At 50.0% G+C, this 17,878-nt stretch overlaps 6 protein-coding genes across 6 annotated transcripts; 1 reads left to right on the top strand and 5 right to left on the bottom strand.

The window, feature by feature from the left end:
• Nucleotides 1–437: 437 nt before the first annotated feature.
• Nucleotides 438–2,763, bottom strand: N7515_003060 (uncharacterized protein; the record flags this gene model as incomplete). The annotated part of the gene is made up of 5 exons (XM_056663804.1): nt 438–594; nt 655–1,013; nt 1,075–1,725; nt 1,788–1,893; nt 1,955–2,763. The coding sequence occupies 5 exons, from the start codon at nt 2,761–2,763 to the stop codon at nt 438–440; spliced, it is 2,082 nt and encodes a 693-aa protein (XP_056522861.1).
• A 596-nt stretch (nt 2,764–3,359) lies between these two features.
• On the bottom strand, nt 3,360–5,619 carry N7515_003061 (Zn(II)2Cys6 transcription factor; the record flags this gene model as incomplete). The annotated part of the gene is made up of 4 exons (XM_056663805.1): nt 3,360–4,445; nt 4,513–5,365; nt 5,429–5,493; nt 5,545–5,619. The coding sequence occupies 4 exons, from the start codon at nt 5,617–5,619 to the stop codon at nt 3,360–3,362; spliced, it is 2,079 nt and encodes a 692-aa protein (XP_056522862.1).
• A 1,224-nt stretch (nt 5,620–6,843) lies between these two features.
• On the bottom strand, nt 6,844–8,195 carry N7515_003062 (S8 family peptidase; the record flags this gene model as incomplete). The annotated part of the gene is made up of 3 exons (XM_056663806.1): nt 6,844–7,088; nt 7,174–7,819; nt 7,890–8,195. 3 exons carry the CDS (start codon nt 8,193–8,195, stop codon nt 6,844–6,846), a joined length of 1,197 nt encoding a protein of 398 aa, XP_056522863.1.
• Nucleotides 8,196–9,035: 840 nt separating this feature from the next.
• N7515_003063 (uncharacterized protein) lies at nt 9,036–10,450 on the bottom strand (the record flags this gene model as incomplete). Its single annotated transcript, XM_056663807.1, has 6 exons — nt 9,036–9,326; nt 9,405–9,525; nt 9,583–9,968; nt 10,023–10,090; nt 10,153–10,189; nt 10,247–10,450. The coding sequence occupies 6 exons, from the start codon at nt 10,448–10,450 to the stop codon at nt 9,036–9,038; spliced, it is 1,107 nt and encodes a 368-aa protein (XP_056522864.1).
• Nucleotides 10,451–11,896: 1,446 nt separating this feature from the next.
• On the top strand, nt 11,897–13,294 carry N7515_003064 (Transferase; the record flags this gene model as incomplete). The annotated part of the gene is made up of 1 exon (XM_056663808.1): nt 11,897–13,294. The coding sequence occupies one exon, from the start codon at nt 11,897–11,899 to the stop codon at nt 13,292–13,294; it is 1,398 nt and encodes a 465-aa protein (XP_056522865.1).
• Nucleotides 13,295–13,917: 623 nt separating this feature from the next.
• Nucleotides 13,918–17,501, bottom strand: tcsB (putative sensor histidine kinase/response regulator TcsB/Sln1; the record flags this gene model as incomplete). Its single annotated transcript, XM_056663809.1, has 7 exons — nt 13,918–13,999; nt 14,053–14,192; nt 14,241–14,364; nt 14,423–16,642; nt 16,707–17,273; nt 17,327–17,361; nt 17,418–17,501. The coding sequence occupies 7 exons, from the start codon at nt 17,499–17,501 to the stop codon at nt 13,918–13,920; spliced, it is 3,252 nt and encodes a 1,083-aa protein (XP_056522866.1).
• Between the last annotated feature and the right edge of the window lie 377 nt (nt 17,502–17,878).

Below are 17,878 nucleotides of genomic sequence, written 5' to 3' on the forward strand. Positions count from 1 at the left end.
CGCTTCGTTCGGGTCTTTCTGTCGCTTTTGGTGTTTCCATTGGCTCTTGTTTGTCGAGAATTGCCTGTTCGGGAGATCCCGCTTGAACAGGTTGAGTGGGTTGCGTCTTCGGTGGCCATTGTGTCTATTAACGTTTACGATACTCTTCAAAGTGTTTCCAGGTTCTTGAGGACACCCAGCTAATGTTTATGTATTCTTTGTCTACGAGGGCAATGAACCTAGAACCATTGATGGGGTTTATTGACGTCGTCTTGGCTCTCGGTACGGAGTACTCGGCAGCCGATTCCCAGGGCCTTCCATCGTGAACGTTTGAGAAAGCCGAAACGCCGAACCACTTCACTGCGAAAGCGACGATGAGAGAATAAGATGAAATATGCTTTGTAGAGTACGATCCGGTTCAAGGTTAATTACAAAGACATTCGAAAAGCAGCACCCATCTATAACTTGGACAAAATTGCACCGCCGTCATTCGAGCCCTTGACCAATTCGTCGGTCCGGTAGTCGGGATTGAAGGTGAGAGTATTCAAAGGATTGAGACGATGAGCCCGATTGAAGAGATCTTCATAAACTCTGCCATCGGAACGTCCCAACGCACTATAGAAGTGGGGTTAGCAAGCATTCCAAGATGTAGACATCATGGGTTTCGAGGGTTACCTGTCAAGTAGATAATCCGGGATAGACCACGCGTCAACCAGACGAACAGCATGTGGCCGCATCTCTTGCATAATATTGACAATAGTATCTGGTATCGCATCCAGCTGCGTTTCCAACACAGCACTGGCGCGAGCAAAGTCACGAGTAGACTTGCCCGTGGTGCATAGAGCGAAGAGGCGGAAGTTCAGCCAGAGGATGTTTCGAGTCGCTGGTGGCAACGTGGTATCAGCAGTGAGGCTGTCGAAGAAGTTGTGAACCAAAATCATTTCTGATTGCGCATGACTCAATTGGTGCATTTGAATCAAAAGCGACTTCCAGCTCCGCTTTTGGACGTGATGGGCATGGTGCGCCTCGAAACTCTGGAGTTGCAACAGTCAGTCATTGTAGTACCTAGAGCCGAGGCGAGCAAAAAAGGCTTACAAGATAGGCCGCACGTCGCTCAAATGCCTTCACGATGTTGCCATCATCGCTAAATATATCCAGTGGCTTGGGGTCTGTGGATTTGGTCATGTAGTATTCATGCAAGACGCTCTCCGTTCGATTTGATGGGACGAAATTCGTAGTAGAGCAAGAAATCAGTGTCACCTTCTTTATCAAATAGCGCGCCATTTGCTGGGTGATCATCCAGTTATCGCCCTCGACGGTAGGCTTTGCTAGATAGTCCGCGTTCAGTTGAACGAGACCGCTTCCTCCGCCGTATCCGTGACCTCCCATGGATCGCCGGCAGGTCTCGATGCCATTGGCAGCCAACTCGCTTACCAGACTCTTGAGACCAGACGACAGACTGTGCAGATCAATCAAAGATGACAGATCTCCTCCGTCAACATTGGAACGCGTAGCTTCGTAGATTTGTCCCATTCGTTCCCCGGTATAATGCAGAGCGTATGAGGTAGCAAGAAGAGGTAGCAGACGAATCTGAACAGTCGGGTAATCTAAAACTGCTGTTTCATAGCCACCAGGAGAGCGCGCTTCTTTATCATGGAACTGGCGTCTGATTGAGCAGTATCGAACGGCGACAGTCACTGCCCGGGCAAGGGCAAGACGAGCTGCCATAGTAATACGCTTGCGGGCCTGGCTTTCTGTCAACATGTATCCCGGGGCATAGCTCGCATGGTATTGCAGCCAGTACGTACATGTGTCATGGAGCCGTAAAGGACAGCCTTGTTCTCAGGCTTATAATATTTCCCTGTCTCAGGATCTACCCGGCTGTAACGACTGAGCATGGCGTTGTGGGGAATACTGTCTTTCAATCAGAATGAAATCATCTTTCACCCCTAGCAGAGAAATGAGATTGACCGACCGGAAGTTATTGAAAAGCATATAGGCATTATCCATGGACGCATATCCATATTTCGGCCCAATGTCACCGATCACAATTCCCGGCAGAGGCTTGTGAGTTTCAGGATCGCGGACCCGCGTCACAAACATATGAGGGCCGTAACTCTTGTATACTGTTTCCCCCTTGCCATCAACAACATCCGGCAGAAGCAGCTGCGCAGCGACAATTGAATGCGTCGCAGTCCGTCCTAGCGAGCCATTCCACCACTTACTAGCCGTAAGCGTAGGAGAATGCAAGATGAATTCCTTCGTCTTCGGATCCCAGCGCGCAATCAACTCAATGCCGCTGACATTACTGCCATGACCAAGCTCGGTCTGCGCATATGCACCGACAATTGTCCACGATTCATGCAGATCCATCCAATATTTCTTCTGCTCCGGGCTCGTCTGCTCGAGCAGTGTCTGGCGGAACATCGTTTGGTGGAGCTGGTATGGGGAGATGTCATCGACAAGATACTTTGCAGTTTCGTAGTCCTCCTCAGACCAGTTGTATCTATCGGCCATTTGGCGCATGCGCTTTGAGCGCGCCAATCCAAGCATGTATCGTTCCGGACGACCAAGATTTGCCTGTCTGTCTTTCGAGAAGAGAGGGTCGAGCTTGATTTGAGCGAGGATACGATCTTGACGCTCGAGGAAATCAGTTCCTAGCAGATGCTGTGCCAAGGAGTCAACGTCGAGATTCGATCTGCTGCGCTCTGTTGTTATCGTTGTTGCGCCATCTGGGGCGGCGGGCTTGAGGCGATCAACCCAGTCGATATTGTGATCAGACATTTCACGCAATGGTTTTGAAAAACTCAACACAGGGCCTAAGGGTGTCAATAGATGCTTAGTAGTATTCCGCTTGTTTGCTGGGTAGCCAATCTGATTCTGGCTGATGTTATTTGAAATCCATGCCTCTTTCTGCGCCGCTCATGAAACGCCGAAAACGCCGGAACCGCCGGGGTCATTTCCAAGTTCACATCGGGATCTGCAACTTCTGCCAAGGTCAAAATTAAGTTCCATTGAAGCTTTTCTTTGCTATCGCCTTGCTCATTCGCCACTGAATGGAGGATCAAGTGTTTGTTATGGCCTGTCGCATGTCGCCCAGACTTTGACATTCGACTTTCCCTTAGCCATGTTCACCAATCACCACACTTGTGGAAGGAAATGCACTCAGAGCCTGACTATATCTGCTTTTGATATCTGCAATGCTTACATGTTTCCAGGAGTGTAAGCCTGAGGATACCTATGCAATGCAGAAAATCAAGACTGGACGTGGGGTTTCAATTGTCATATATCTTATATCTTACTGAATCCCAACAAATGCTTCAATACGCGTCCAAGGGTACCTAAAAGTTGGGATCCTGTGCTAAAGAGTTATTTCATTCCTACAATGGCTCATCGAACAGGACACCCGGCATCTGTCCTAACAGCCAGCTACCACTGGACTCGATTATAGGCAAACTCCATAACGAATTTTCATCCTCCGTCGTACCAATTGCACCTGCCTGCTCTATCAGAGATATGGAGCCATAAATATCAGATGAGGAAATGCCTTGACCTAGCTGTAGTCCAGGACTAGAGACGCTAGGTGGCAGGTCTCCTGAAACTCGACAAAGTGCTTGCGAAACGGCACCTGCCCCACTTGATGCCCATTGCATATCCGCCTTCATGGCAATTTGGGTGTTGCTAGAACTGGAATTTGGCTGAATTAAGTGCCATAGACGGCACAGATCAGGGCCCAAGGCACTGAAAAGCGAATGGGCTTCGTGGGAACTGGATAGCGGGGAAAGACTCGGCTTCTGCTGATGCACCGTCATCTTCTTGTTGGCGTTTTGAAGAATTCGGAGGTTATCATTGGCCGAAGACCAACGCACAGCGAGCGCGATTAGTGACGTATTGACAATCTCGCTCTCCTCGGTAAGAGTTTCCGAGGGAGTAGATAGAAAGGCTCGCGCATGTGCTTGTGCCATGCCCGCTGCAAAAGCGTAGAATTTGAAGACGGGAGCTTGAAAGCGAAACTCATCACGGGCGAGAAACTCTTCAAATATACCAGCGAGAAAGGAGGATGCAACAGCGGCGATAGTGATGGGAACGTCTGGGGGTGATGCAGATCGATAGAGGAATGTCAAGATGACAAAATACGGGACGTGTAGAGAGCGCGTGCGCAGATTATAAGGGTTTAACTGCCCATTGTGTGATTGACTGAAAAGGCGCAGATTGCTCGGCAATTCGTTGACCCAACAATATAGTGCGTGTCGGAAGTTCCGTTGCTTCGGAACCGTGATTTGGTGGCGGAGATAAGTCTCAGTCACATCTCCGAGGATCAACGAGATATTCACATAAGCTGAAAACAGCGCTCCATCATGATGGACATTGACAAAGTCGTGGGGGGATGGCAAAGCAACGTCCGAATCAGCCAGACTGATCGCTCGCGGGCGACCATGCGCGGCCGACATCTGAGAATCGCGGGCCTAAGGCTAAGTCAGCAAACTAGTTCTCCGAGAAGACGAGGGATCCCCATTGTGTGTCCTGACATACCACCAGTGTCCACCAAAGTCTGCGTCGATAACTAGGATTTTTCCCATTTGTGGACTCCTTGTGTAGGCCAATCTGGTAAGCAAGGCTTACAGCAACTCGTAGCCAAAACCCGCTCCCATCTAGGGATACCTTGTCGGGCCCAAGTGGGTTCCACCAGTTCAGCAAACAGGCCGCAGCGATTTTGATAACAGGATTCGGCTCGTAGTTGCTAAAAAATAAGGCTTTGGCGCGTCGATAGTACGTTTCCGAAGAAGCAGATATATGAGCTGCTGCTGCTACCCGGCTTCCAGCAACGAACACACTTTGCAAGAGGAGTATAGATAGTGAGCTTGGATTTTGGAGGTGCCTGGTCTCCAATATTGGCATCCAAGGCGCACAGTACATCTCAAAACTGTCGATGAGCGAACGTTGCACAGCGAGTGGAGGCAACTCAAACGCCCGGTAGATGTCGAGAACAGCTCTCTCTTCCTCCGTAAGCCGGACACAGCTTCCGGTGTCTTGTACGCTTGAAATTTCATTCGGTTGCGGTGCAGCTAAGCCAAGGTACTCTGACCGTCCAAGATAGCCCTGACTACCTGGGGTTTCTTTCTCGAGCCCATCCTGGCCCTCAGGCACAGGTGAGTTAGCTGAACTTTCAGGCTCAACTTCTGGAGCAGGCGCCAGATTGGAGGGTCCCTCGGCCCCTTGCATTTGGGATGTTGAGGGCAAATCATTTTGGTGATTGGTCAAATGTGAGATCTGCCCACCATGCAGATCACCTGCATCATATCTGGAAGCTGAGGCTCCCCTGGCTACTCTTGGTGCGCTGGGAGGTGGAATTGATCGCTTGCGCTTGCGCTGGCGCTGATGAGGTCTATTCCAATTAGCGCATCTGGCGTAGATCAAGCGCGTAGATCGACCAGTGTAGTCTACTCACCGGCAGGTAACGCCATTAGTGCGGCAATGCGTACAAGGGTGCTCTCCAACAAGATCGCAACGAATCTAACTGCTGTCAGACAATACTCACCACACATCCCCGGAGCGAAGTCTCACCTTCTTTTCGTGACACACCTCACACGCCCGCGATGGCCGGCATTTCGGCATGTTCGGCACATTCGGCTGATCCATTGTAGAAGCTCCTTTTTGGAGATATCTCAACAATTTCAGCTGATATCCGGCGTTAGACAATGCCGACTTGATATCCATCAATATTATCCATCTATCCGAGGTACATGGGCTTCCCCGCGCGGGGTGAGATGCTCAAACAACCTACGCCTGATGGCCCGGCGCTTTTCCCGAGCCCCGGCCTTACGCACCGAAGCTGAAAACGCCGGCATCCACCCTCGATGGTTTGGGCGCAGTTGCTCACCTAGTCTACTGTAGCAAAAAGACCTCGACTTTGAATCTGATTAGATCTTTGTGTGTTGTCGGCCGGAATATGTAGGGTGTGTGCGCACAATAGGATTGGTGGGCGGGCGATCTTGCTGCCAGGGTAGGTCATCAGGCATAGTATGGGGTGTAAGGCAGAAACGCGGGGATGGACCCACCCTTCCCTTCCTAGTACACTAGCACAACATAGATGTATTTCTCATTGAATGACAATGCGCAATCTCTGCGTATTTCCGATATGACAGCAATAGAATAACCTGCGCGGTTCTGGATCTAGGGGAAGACACTGTGTCACTTATAGGTCGGATGGAATCATGTTCCGCATGAGCGCCGAAAACATAGCCGCTCTCTGCCAGTTGTTTGCAGCGGTTCTCTTCGGCCATCTCTTCTTTTTCAAAGAAAGACGGTTTTCTAGGTACCCATAGCTACCTACCTATGGCTTGATGGATTCCCACACAATTCAAGGAAAGGCGAAAACCCGAAAGGATGAGATAGAAAATCGTGAATGCCATTTTGTAGGCGGGTTTCCCTTTGAAAGAGTATTCAAATTATCTACTAGGACCGAATTGAAAACGTCCTCATGGGAACTGACTGAATTCGCAGAATTATGGTATTAACACGATCAATACCTACGGTGGATTGATGGAGTTGAACGATGCGATAGATTGAATATAAAGTGAGGCGGGCACATGCTTCGATACCTATGATGAATGGATCGGATAGAGAGAATACGCGAGTCATAGGTCTTTCCCACGATATCAAAGCCCGAGAAAGAAGAAAAGAAGAAAATGAAAAGCAAAACGAAGGCAACAGCTCCGACAGGTCACACGAGGATGCGTCCCGTCTCCAATCACGTGTTCTGCATGTGTTCTGCATCACAGCTCGGTTTGGCTTGCCCAAGAAGGCGTACGCAGTACACAGACCATTCATGACCCGTGATCATCCCCCACGTGGTGAGGCCATTCAGTTGGCGCTGACTCCGTTAAACAGAAGCTTTGTAGTTGTGCCGGACGGAGCCCTGGAGATAGACGAGATAGCAAGCTCAACAATACGGGCGCAAGCTTTATCAGCGGTTACACCCTCGAAAGCCATCAGGTACGCGGCAACCCCAGCAACATGTGGAGCAGCCATAGATGTTCCAGACAGGGTCTTGGTGCTACCACCAGGGAAGGCTGCCGTGATTCCATCACCGGGAGCATAGACGTCGACTGTAGTATACCATCAGTACGTTTTCCCTACTAGCAAGCACGCTGCTCACTAAGGGAGGGGGTGGAGGGGGAACGGGGTTCTCACCGCCGGAACCGAAGTTAGTGAAGGAAGCACTGCCGTCTGAGCTGGTGGACGCGGCGACAGTGCATACGCTCGGAGCGGAGGCAGGGGAGCTGTTTTTCGAATCCTGGGCTTCATTGCCGGCAGCAACAGCGAGGAAGACACCGGACTTAACGACACTGGCAGCGGCGTCGTTCATAGCGCGAGAATAGCCGCCACCCAGTGACATGTTCATAACAGACTTTCCAGTGACGCCGCGGGACTTTGCATCTTTAACAGCCCACTCCATTCCAGCGATGACCTGCGAATTAGTCCCAGAGCCATCGGAACCAAGGACCTTGACAGCAACGACAGAGGCCTTCTTTGCAACGCCGTACTTGCCGCCCACCGCAGTAGAGGCAGTGTGGGTGCCATGGCCATTGCCGTCAGTGTCATCATTGTCGACAGTGTTGGTGCCCCACTTAGCGCGGCCCTCAAAGTCGGGATGGCCAATGTCAATCCCGGTGTCGACGCCATAAACCACGATGCCCTCACCAGCAGTAGAGTCATACACATAGTCGGTAGCACCGGGCTTCTTGCTAGAGATCCGAGCGAGGCCCCATGAAGGAGCATCGGGCTGAACCACGTTCGCGGTCGCGTTCACAATCATGTCTGGTTCAACGTACTTGACCTATCTCTCCGGTGCGTGTTAGATTTCAACACGCTCTTGGGGAATCAACATGGGTAATGGAATGTCATACCGCCGGGTCATTGGCAATGTCTTTGACGGTACGATCATCGAAGCTAGCGCTGTATCCTTTCATGCCATTGATGTCAAAATGCTTCCCCGGTCCAGACACACCACTATTTCGGCTCGCGAGGCGAGAATGAACAGTTGCAGCCCAGTTACGGTGGACTTGGAAGTCCGCGGTGCTAACGTCATCATTCATGACAACAATGTAGGAGCTTGGGACCACCGCATCGGCATCATGGACGGTAAGCAACTGACCGGCATTGACGACTGCCAGAGTCGCAAGGGACGTAGAGAGAAGCTTCAGGAAACCCATGATTGTAGGTAGAAATTGTATGAAGATGGAGATGATGAGAATGCCCAAGTTGGGAGCCAAATGGCCCTTTTATAACATATTCAGAGATGGAGAAGAGGCCCATCACCGCCGGTCTTCCGAGCTTCACTCCATCTCCATCTTCACACCCTCGTGATGCGAGCATCGACATGCCAGTCTTGACGGAGAGAAAAGAGTATATTAGACGGAGCAAACCATCGCTTTGGGTATGGATTTTCTTCAATCAATCAACCAGACACAATGCCAGGGTACCCTGCATGATAAGACTGTAACGTTCTTCTCACGAGCAGTAGACGGGCGACGAAACAAACCTTAATGCCCCCAAGGCAAGGGCAGGTATAGCGATTACCTACAGCCAGCTTAGCCCTAGGTGATGAATACCTGGGATAAAGACCCAGGGGGTTGCATTGTGGAGTGTTTATAGTGCTTGGAGGGTCTTGGAGAGTCTTGGAAGAGGTGTGAGCGTGGAACTTGAGTAACTTTCAGTTTAACAGCAACTCTTCGCCCGTCGGAAGTCCGATTGTCCTAACTGATGTTTATTAGGTTTCGTGAGTAGCTTTGCCTCGCTCTATTCCAGACCATATCTCCAGGACGAGCACGGCTCTCTGAAGTCTGAATGCTCCGATCCGTTTTGATCCATTACGTACAAGGGTGCTTTGCAATATTCGGGCGGGATGGATCGGAGCGCATTATCATGTCCACTCGGAAAATATATTTTCCCTCGGAGTGCGGCATGACCCACCCAGTAGGTAGGATTGTCGGCCTCATCAGTATCTTGGAAGGGATCGACGGGGGAAGATCCGAGAGGTATCTAACATGTGACTAAAATGATGGCCTTGATGATGACTGCACAAAATCCGAATGTACCGCAATAGACTGGTCGTGGCCATAATCATCGGACACCGAGGCGTTCGAGGGATATGTGTTCCCATTTGGACCAACAGTAACGCAGTTCGTCAGCCCGATTTCGTCGTCGTTTGCCTTCCTCTTCATCTGCTCAAGCCCAAAATCAAACGTTGGCCCACGGCCACTGGTCCTTTTACCATGATGGGGACCTTGTTCCGAACCATTGTGAGGTCTTCGTGCCCTGTGCGAAGAAATGCCGATGGATTGCTGCGAACGAACAGTAGATAATATCGATATATGGGCAAGGCGGACAAGTGGAGCAAGATGAGGTAGGCAGGCACATACGATCGCGACCGACGGCTCGATGGTTGACCAGATGAATACAGGTCCCATGAGCCAAGTCACGTCGATGGCATTCGAAAACTCAGATAGATAGTGAATGCGCACAATACTGGCAATACAGACACTGTGATAGAATAGGTCAGCTTCGTTCATGTTCATATAGCACGAGAAAGGTCCATACAAGATGCCCACAGCCATGATAGCACATATTGCTGATTTCTTCTTCACGCTCATTTGAAGCCGGATAATTCGCGGGAAGGGAATAATTAAGACGACGAAATCATTCAGCATATTAAGGATTCCCGCTGCGAAAAAGAACTGTGTGACATTGATGCAATGTCCCTCTGTGCCGCTGAATTGGGTCCAAAAGTAGCTGACGGGTTTGCAAGCATTCCCCATAGTTACCCAGACGATGATGGGGTATGAGAGAGTAAGAAAACCACCGAAGAGTAGGGCCACTTGCAGTGGGCGCTCTAAAGGGGAAAAGACGCGTTTGTAGAAAAAGAGTATGGAAAGTCTGGTGCAAGTACATGCGGAGGCGTAGAGGAAGGTGTAGGAGTATAGAATCTGAAGAAAGTTAGGTCAGTAAAGTCTCAAAATGTCACGAGGGGGTAAGCTGACCCTGTACAAGGCCATCAATTCATCTAGCTTGACTGCCCAAATATGCTTTCCGGAACCAGTAGTGCCGCCTAGATACGTCCATCGTCCATTAGAGTAGTTCGAGATCCAGACAGAAACTATCAGAACTCACCCGCGACACTGAGTCCCGTCGTAGCACCTATACAGATCTTCGAAGAAAAGTGTCAATGGTGGCTAAATCTTGATGTAACTGATCGGAAACTTACTAGTGCCCCAATGATTGCCCAGTCATCTGCCATCAAAGCATTTCGGAGGAAAATTCGAGCAGTGAAGCGTAAGATGACCAACACTGCAGCTAGACAGAACATTGCAATGACCGCACCATTGTTGACGGATATCTCACTAGCAGTGAGGTCAATATTAGATGGGGCCGGCCCAAAAGCAGCTTGAATTGCTGGATCCTCAGTCATAACTGCATGTGAGGAGAACTGCTCCAGCTTTTCATCGAAAAAGGTCAAAAGACATCTGGAAAGCACAGCCCTTAAAGCTCAAAGTTGATTTAAGCTAACAGAGATCATCCCGCTCCCGAGAGCAAGAAAATTTAGAAAAATATAACGGCGGCCCAGATGACGGCCCCTGAGACAGCGACATAGACACAGAAGTACGATCTACAATGCAGAACAGAAAGAAGCACTCTGGGAATTGCCTAAGTAGACCAGGATCCCACATCCACCCCTCAGTCAAATTAGTGGAGAACAATCTGTGTGATGTGTCTGCAACATAATTCTCCTCTCTTTTTCCCTCGGCTTTTCTGCGGCCTGTTCCCAGTCATTGTGATGTGATACCAATATAATAGTAACTTCGGTGGGCGGTATCCGACTCAATTGAGGTGCGCTGGCATCGTGTGCTCAAGATTAAACTTAACATCGCTAAATGAAGCCGTTGATGCTTGACATAGGCATGTACTATGTACGCACAACAAAAGCCGTGGCGGAGATCTGCATGAGCCAGGACAGGGCTTGGGCCGAAGAAGCGTTGATCCTCACCCAGAATAGTGCGTCAAGGTTAGACGGGAGCCACGGGGCCATTCCTCCTAAACGATCGGCGGACGTTAGACCGAGCTAATTTGACAAAGTACATTGTCTTCCACATGGAGTAACTCAGGCCATTACGCACTTGCTCCAGTATCCTGTGATCCTGTGATCCTTTGATCCTTTGTGCAACTGATTTCGTGATCCAAGTTCTGTTGTATGTCTGAAATAGGACTCTGACATTATTCCCGAGATGATCTACAGTGTCGCAGTTGCATAGGGCGGGCCATGCCTGGCCCGCAATGCCTTTTAGGCTTAGCCTTCTATTAAGTGGCAGGTGGAGAACGGGAGTTGTCAATTCGGGAGACCCATCATTCCGGTCTGCATCCAACACATCCTGGCTCATAAGAGAAGATGCACGAAATCAGATTTGAAGTCTTCGAATGAACTATATGATGGCATAAACGGACTCTGCGACTGCGACTGCGACGGCATATTTCCCTCACTAGACTTGTCACGGGTGGGGTAACGGCAAATCAATCAACTAACTAGTCTTTAGAGGTTCGACTTCCCATCGCCCTAGGGCTACTAGGGCCTAGTCTAAAATCCTGATCCTTCAACGGGATTTGAGCTCCTGAGTCCTTTCCCGTCCCCGCTGGGCCCTGTTTCAACCATAGCCAATGATCAGTCTCAAGTTATTATCAGACACAAGTACGGAGTACATTGGTCCAACCAGACGATTTTCCGATTCGGGATGATCCTCAACGACTGCTGTGAGAGCTACCCATGAGCACACTCCCCCCTCACTTCCCTCCCCTCAGTGTCCCCTATTTTAATCTGTCACTCTCACATATTTTTCCTGTACGTCCAACCGACACAATCAACATGGGGTCTGTTCAGAACGATCGGCCTATTCCTCAACTCACACATTTGGAGCGTATTGGGCCCAAGGGCTGGCTACGTTATATCTTTCCTTTCCAGCTTCAGGAGGGTTATGACTTGCACGAGGTTGCTCGCGTCCTTCAAGCTGGATACTGTGGCTTGGTTCGACGCCTGCCAGAGGCCGCATGTGAGGCCGTTCCCGATGTGGAAGCAAAGCAACGTGGCGTGATGAAATGTCAACGACGGGAGGATGCCGATGCGGAGCGAATAGTGATCAACGACCTACGTGCGTCTTACGGACATGAATATACGGAGCTGAAAAAGAAGTCTTTCCCCGTAGCGTGTTTTGACGCCGATACATTCTGCCCGCGGTCCGTTTGGCCTTCCGCCGGGGAACAATTGCCAATCTCCATGGTACAGGCTAACTTCATCCGCGGTGGATTGATCTTATCATGGAACCTTTTTCACATGGTGGGAGATGGTACGACGTTTACACTGTGGACCAAGATCTGGGCAGAGGAGTGCCGCCGCGCACAGGGCCTTGAGATTGTGGATCCAGTCGAACTTCCAGACATCATTCGGGACAACCGTGAACAAATGATGAAACCGTCCGGTCGCAACGCGGGCAAGCTTGAAGATCATCCGGAATACACATTGCTTCCCTTCACACCACCAGGACCGCCCCCGAAGCTCACATCCTCGAGTCACCGCGGCCAGGTTTTCTATTTTTCGCCCGAGTCCCTGGCAGCACTAAAGGCAGATGCCTCTCCCAGCAATGCCACTAAGCCATCCGATCAGAAGTGGATTTCTACCAATGATGCTCTATCGGCCCTGCTCTGGCGCACTGTCATGGCAGTGCAGTCACCTCTCGAGACTCTTGAGGGAGAGCCGGTATCCGTGTTCAATGTTGCCCTTGACGGACGGCTACGAACAGATCCTAAGGTGCATCCTGCGACTCTAGGATGCTTCCTGGAATATGTTGCAGTCTCAATTTCTGTTCGCGAAATCCTTGCGACTCTGAATCTGGCCGATTTGGCTATAGAAATTCGCAAAGCCCTTTTGCGGGCCGACAACCAGTTCACGGATGACGTCATTGCTCTTGTCGACCAGCTTGAAGACGTCGATCGTCTGGTCCCTACTGCTTTCCTGGACGTTCCTGGCTTCAACTGTGTGCTAACCTCCTGGCTGAGCTTTCAGTTGTACGGTTCAGAGTGGGGACCTCTATTGGGGAACAATATCCAGGCTGTGCGAACGCCTCATGTCGGATTAATCAATGGCGGCCAAGTTGTCCTCCCGGCTCTGCCTGATGGTGGAATGGAGATCTTGGTTGGCGTGGAAGAGAGTTGTTTGGATCGACTGCTGAAAGACCCACTCTTCACAAAATATGCTATTGCTAGGTAGATGTTACAACATGTCAACAACATAGCCGAACATCCGCACACAGTTATACCATATTTCTCCTAATTTAGGGGTTGATAGTCGCCAGGCATATGTTTAGCTGCGACGCCGATATTATAACCGGGCTTCTTCAAAAAAAGGAATGCCGTTGTGAGTTCAGCAACACCTGCGCTACTCAGATCTCAATATTAACTATCGTAAACTGATATCACTAGGTTGGGAGAAGCAACATACCCAATTGCGGATACGTTCTTTGCCAGGTCTATTTGGCGTCAGAATTTGGTATCCAGTGAACTACCTGTGGGCATCCACTGCGTACACTTAGCAACTAGTACGTAGCTAGAGACATTTACGGGGCAGGTACCTATCAGGAGCGCCAAAACCTATGTCCTGGCGGCGAGCACGAAGTTTTAACCACCATGTGAGTCGCTTGGATGGGGGAATTCATTAGAACATGCACTTGGGAAACTGTAGAATGATATGGCCTCGAAATATATTAGTTATATACGTTTAAAAATGGTACCTACTACCTAATCCAATTCGGTTGACCTAGCTCGAAGCTGGTTGACAGCTTCCAGGTGAGGTTAAAACGCCATTTCCCCATGCTTCTAACAATGTGCGACTCGTTATGTGCCAACTTCGCTTTCCTCAATGATTGTGGAGAACTTGCTGAGTACTTGCTTTAACGCAGGCCTGCGGATAGGTTTACTATTTCTGTTAATAGCGGACCGAGGACGTGTTGCGTGTCATCAGATACTAACCTGATAAACATATCCATTCCGCAATCCATACAATCCTTGACGTTGCTCTCTTCTGCAAAAGCACTCAGTGCGACAATGGGAGCAGAGTAGCCCATCTGTCGGATGAGGCGGGTGCTTTCAATGCCGTCGAGATTGGGCATCTGCGTTGGTTAGCGTCTTCCAAACCAACATGATGAGAATTACATTACCTGAATATCCATGAAGATCAGGTCGAATACCTCGCCTTTCTCCATACTAGACTTGACAGTATCGTAGGCCTCCTGGCCATCTTTGACAATCATCACATCATAGACTTCCTCTAATGCAAGCATCCTATCATATATCATATGTCAGCACTTGAGACATTCAATTGGAATCCATGAGGACATACCGTCGAACTACTTCCTGGTTCACGGTGTTATCCTCGGCGACCAAAACGCGAATTTTCTTTGATCGATCAGCCCTGTCCGTGGAGGTCGGCAACTTGTTAGGCGTTGACGCAGGCGACGACGGAACCGTAGGTGTAAAAAATGGTTGACTGAAGCCAACCAACCGCGGTTGGATCTCTGATTTATCAAACCCAGGCGCAGGAGCTTCATTTGTCACTGAGCCGTTATTGGATGGTGTTCGCGCAGGGTTGGAGAACTCCTCCAAGGAGAGAACACTGGGGGTTCGTGACCCTGGGATGCTAGAAGCATGAGTGCTTGGCGCCAATTCTTTGACGTATCCTAGGGGAATCTTTAACGTGAAAAGGGCACCCTTGCCTTCCTCGCTTTCGAGCAGAATATCACCCCTCATAATGCGGGATAACTGAGCACAGATGCTGAGGCCCAGCCCTGTTCCTCCGTATTTCCGATTCAATCCTAGATCCCCTTGCACAAAGGGATCAAAAATACGCCGATGAAGATGGCTAGGGATTCCTGGCCCGTTATCTTCGACTTCAAATTGGAAGTCGAGCTGGCGAAAGCTGGACTGTGATAGCCTTTGTCCTCCGGCTTGGTTTTCGGTCGCATCAAATGTACGACGCATGGAAGAGTTTGCACTTGAGGTAGTCTGAGAGCGTAGTCGTGAGTTATGGCGAGGCCCATCCCTTGAGGTCACCGGGTTCGCAAGACCCAAAGGTTCATCCACGAGGCGGACGCGGACTTCCACCTTCCCATTCTCGGGTGTGAACTTGAGACTGTTGCTGACCAAATTGATTAGTACCTGAAGGATGCGATGCTGATCACCCCAAAGGACCATGTCTGCCAGTCTAATAGGCTGCGCTGGACTGAGGACTGGGTATGTTTGTTCCGACCCTCTGTCACGACACACAGTTCCTTTGGGCTCGGTGATTGATCCGGACACAAAGTTGACGCTAAAGTCGATTTGCTTTTCGTTCACTTGATTTTGGAAAATGATAGACAGTTGAGAGCGAATATCGGATAACTTGAACTCCTTCTCCTCGATCTGAATGGCTTGGTCAATCTGGTTCTTGCTGAATGTGAGCAGATCATTCAAAAGATGCAAAAGGAGATCGCCTGATTGATAGACCACCTGAAGTGACTTTTTGATGCGAGCAAGGTCATCCTCGCCCATGCATACGGCGCACATGCCGAGGATTCCATTGAGAGGAGTCTTCAGCTCGTGCGAGATGTTGGCGATGAACAGGGTCTTGCTCTCGTTGGCAGTCTCGGCAGCCAATTTGGCTTTTTCAAGCTCCCTAGTGCGTTCAGCCACTCGCTCTTCCAGCCGATTGTACTGAATTGTGAGCTCATCCGACATCTCATTGTAGGTTTTGGTCAGGTCTGTCAGCTCGTCTGTGATCCAATGTTTCCTTTCTTTAACCCTGCCGGGTATCTGGAAGCCTCGGGTATTTCTGGAAATGTGCAGGCTGGCGGAACTATTCAATCGTGCTAAGGGACGTCGGAGGCGGCCCACCCACGTGCTGCCTGACCCTTTTTCATTGATGTGTTCCTCGTTTCGCTCAAAGGGCTCCGCGTGTGCATCCTGTGATTCTGGTCCTGGGGGTAGTGATCCAATTTCAGGCTCGACAGTTTTCCGAGCTGCCGCACGCAACCTCCGTATAGGAGTCACAGCCCAATGTGTCAGAAGAGGGACTATGAGGATAATAGCGCCTGCCGTCCCGAAGAGGCAGGCGAGAATAATCTTCCGTAATCGAACCACTGGCACAAATGCCTCCGAGTGCGCTTCTTCTACGACAAGGATCCATTGGACGAGGGTGGTTTCAGGACGAACTGCTCCCACTGCAACGCTTGCATATTGCTCGTTTGTGGTTGACAAATGACTGACAGATTTGTCTCGGCTCGCATATGGCTGCAGCATAGCTTTCAGTGCAAGGGGGTATTTCGAAAGGGCAAACGGAGTATCGGTCGACATGCCAGGATGTCGGCTAGCCTGGGTGGGTAGAGGAGTGGGCTCGAAGATGTAGTGAACCTGTGCTCTCTCGAGGGCCGCGGCATCAGCGGCAGATGTAGCCGTAGCGGGCTGCTCATCGGAGAGGAATGTGTTCGCCGGTCGGGTAGGGCCAATGAGGAGAACCTGGCCAGTATTTCCTAACCCATCTCGTGAGTTGACGACACTTTGAAGGTTTTCTGCACTAGCGACAATACTGAGTGGTCATAAGTCAAATCATTTTCCCAGTATCCGTATCGACATTTGGAAACGCTACTCACGTCATGAAGCCCAAAACCTCTGTGTTGGAAGTGTTATTGACAATAGGCAAGGTCAGTGAGATAAGAGAAAACGAGCTGTTGACTTTCAGTGGACCAAGAAGCAGTGCTGAGTTCAGTCCAAGTGTGTAATCGGAAAATGAATAGACAATTGTCGAAGCATTTCCTGGCACGCTCCTGTAAGTCAAATTCGGGTAGAGTGACGGAGGGTAGCCCAGCCCCTCGTCTCCCAGGTTGACAGGTGTCCCGTTTGGGTGGCTATATGGGAGGATGATATCCGGAACTGTGTCACTGGTCTGGTTGAGCAAGGGACCGATGCCTCCTTCCCCATTCTTAGAATATATGATGGCCTGGTAAAGGCTCATATATGGTCTGCTACCCAGTGCCGACTGAACATCCGCGATGGAATTAGTCCAATTTTCGTCCGACACATTTCCGGCATAGTAGCGTGCCAGGGCGGATTGTATCAGGATTCGTGTCGCGATGGTCTTGCAGGTTATTTCGAGGAGGTCTAGATTCGAGGCAATCTGACTGGCCTTGATGGTCGCGACAAGTTCGAGGCCCTTCGACCTGGTCCAGTTAGGGTTCGGCCCAATACATTGGAAGTGAAGGGCAATACATACTCAACGTCGACTACAAAATTGTAGGTGGTAAACCACTAGGGTTCGTTGTCAGATTCCAATCGTTGTTGCGCTGGGTGGTTTCGATCTTTACCGTGGTAATGGAGAGCACCGCGACACCGGAGACCGCCGTCAGCAATACCAGCAGCGCAAGCTGCAAAGCAATTGGAACTCGCATCCGATCACATATGACTCAGGGTCAGGACCCTTTACAGTCAGAGTCGAAGGACGGATCAAGTGTCGAAGAAGCCGAGGCCCGATGCCTACAATTCACGAGTCAATTTTCCGCCAAGAAAGTCCAGAACTTCTGTCACACCTACATATGAGGTCAAGTCTTCAGCTTTCTCCGAATGTCACTACCGGATTTTCTGGGTCTATTATGGGTTTGAAGTGAAGAAGGTCTAGGAAATGAAAGACATGGTTGAATTAGACAGTGAGATATCAAGGCACAAAAGGAGTGTTGAAAAGGTGCAAGGGTTCCAAAATCCAGAATCTTGGGAAGATGTTGGCAACTTTTCATTTCTGATTTCTTGATTTAGCCAATCTGGAGAGAAG

The sequence above is a fragment of the Penicillium bovifimosum genome (assembly GCF_028826915.1).
Source record: "Penicillium bovifimosum strain IBT 22155 chromosome Unknown utg000003l_segment0_segment0, whole genome shotgun sequence".
NCBI classification, from domain to species: Eukaryota; Fungi; Ascomycota; class Eurotiomycetes; order Eurotiales; family Aspergillaceae; genus Penicillium; species Penicillium bovifimosum.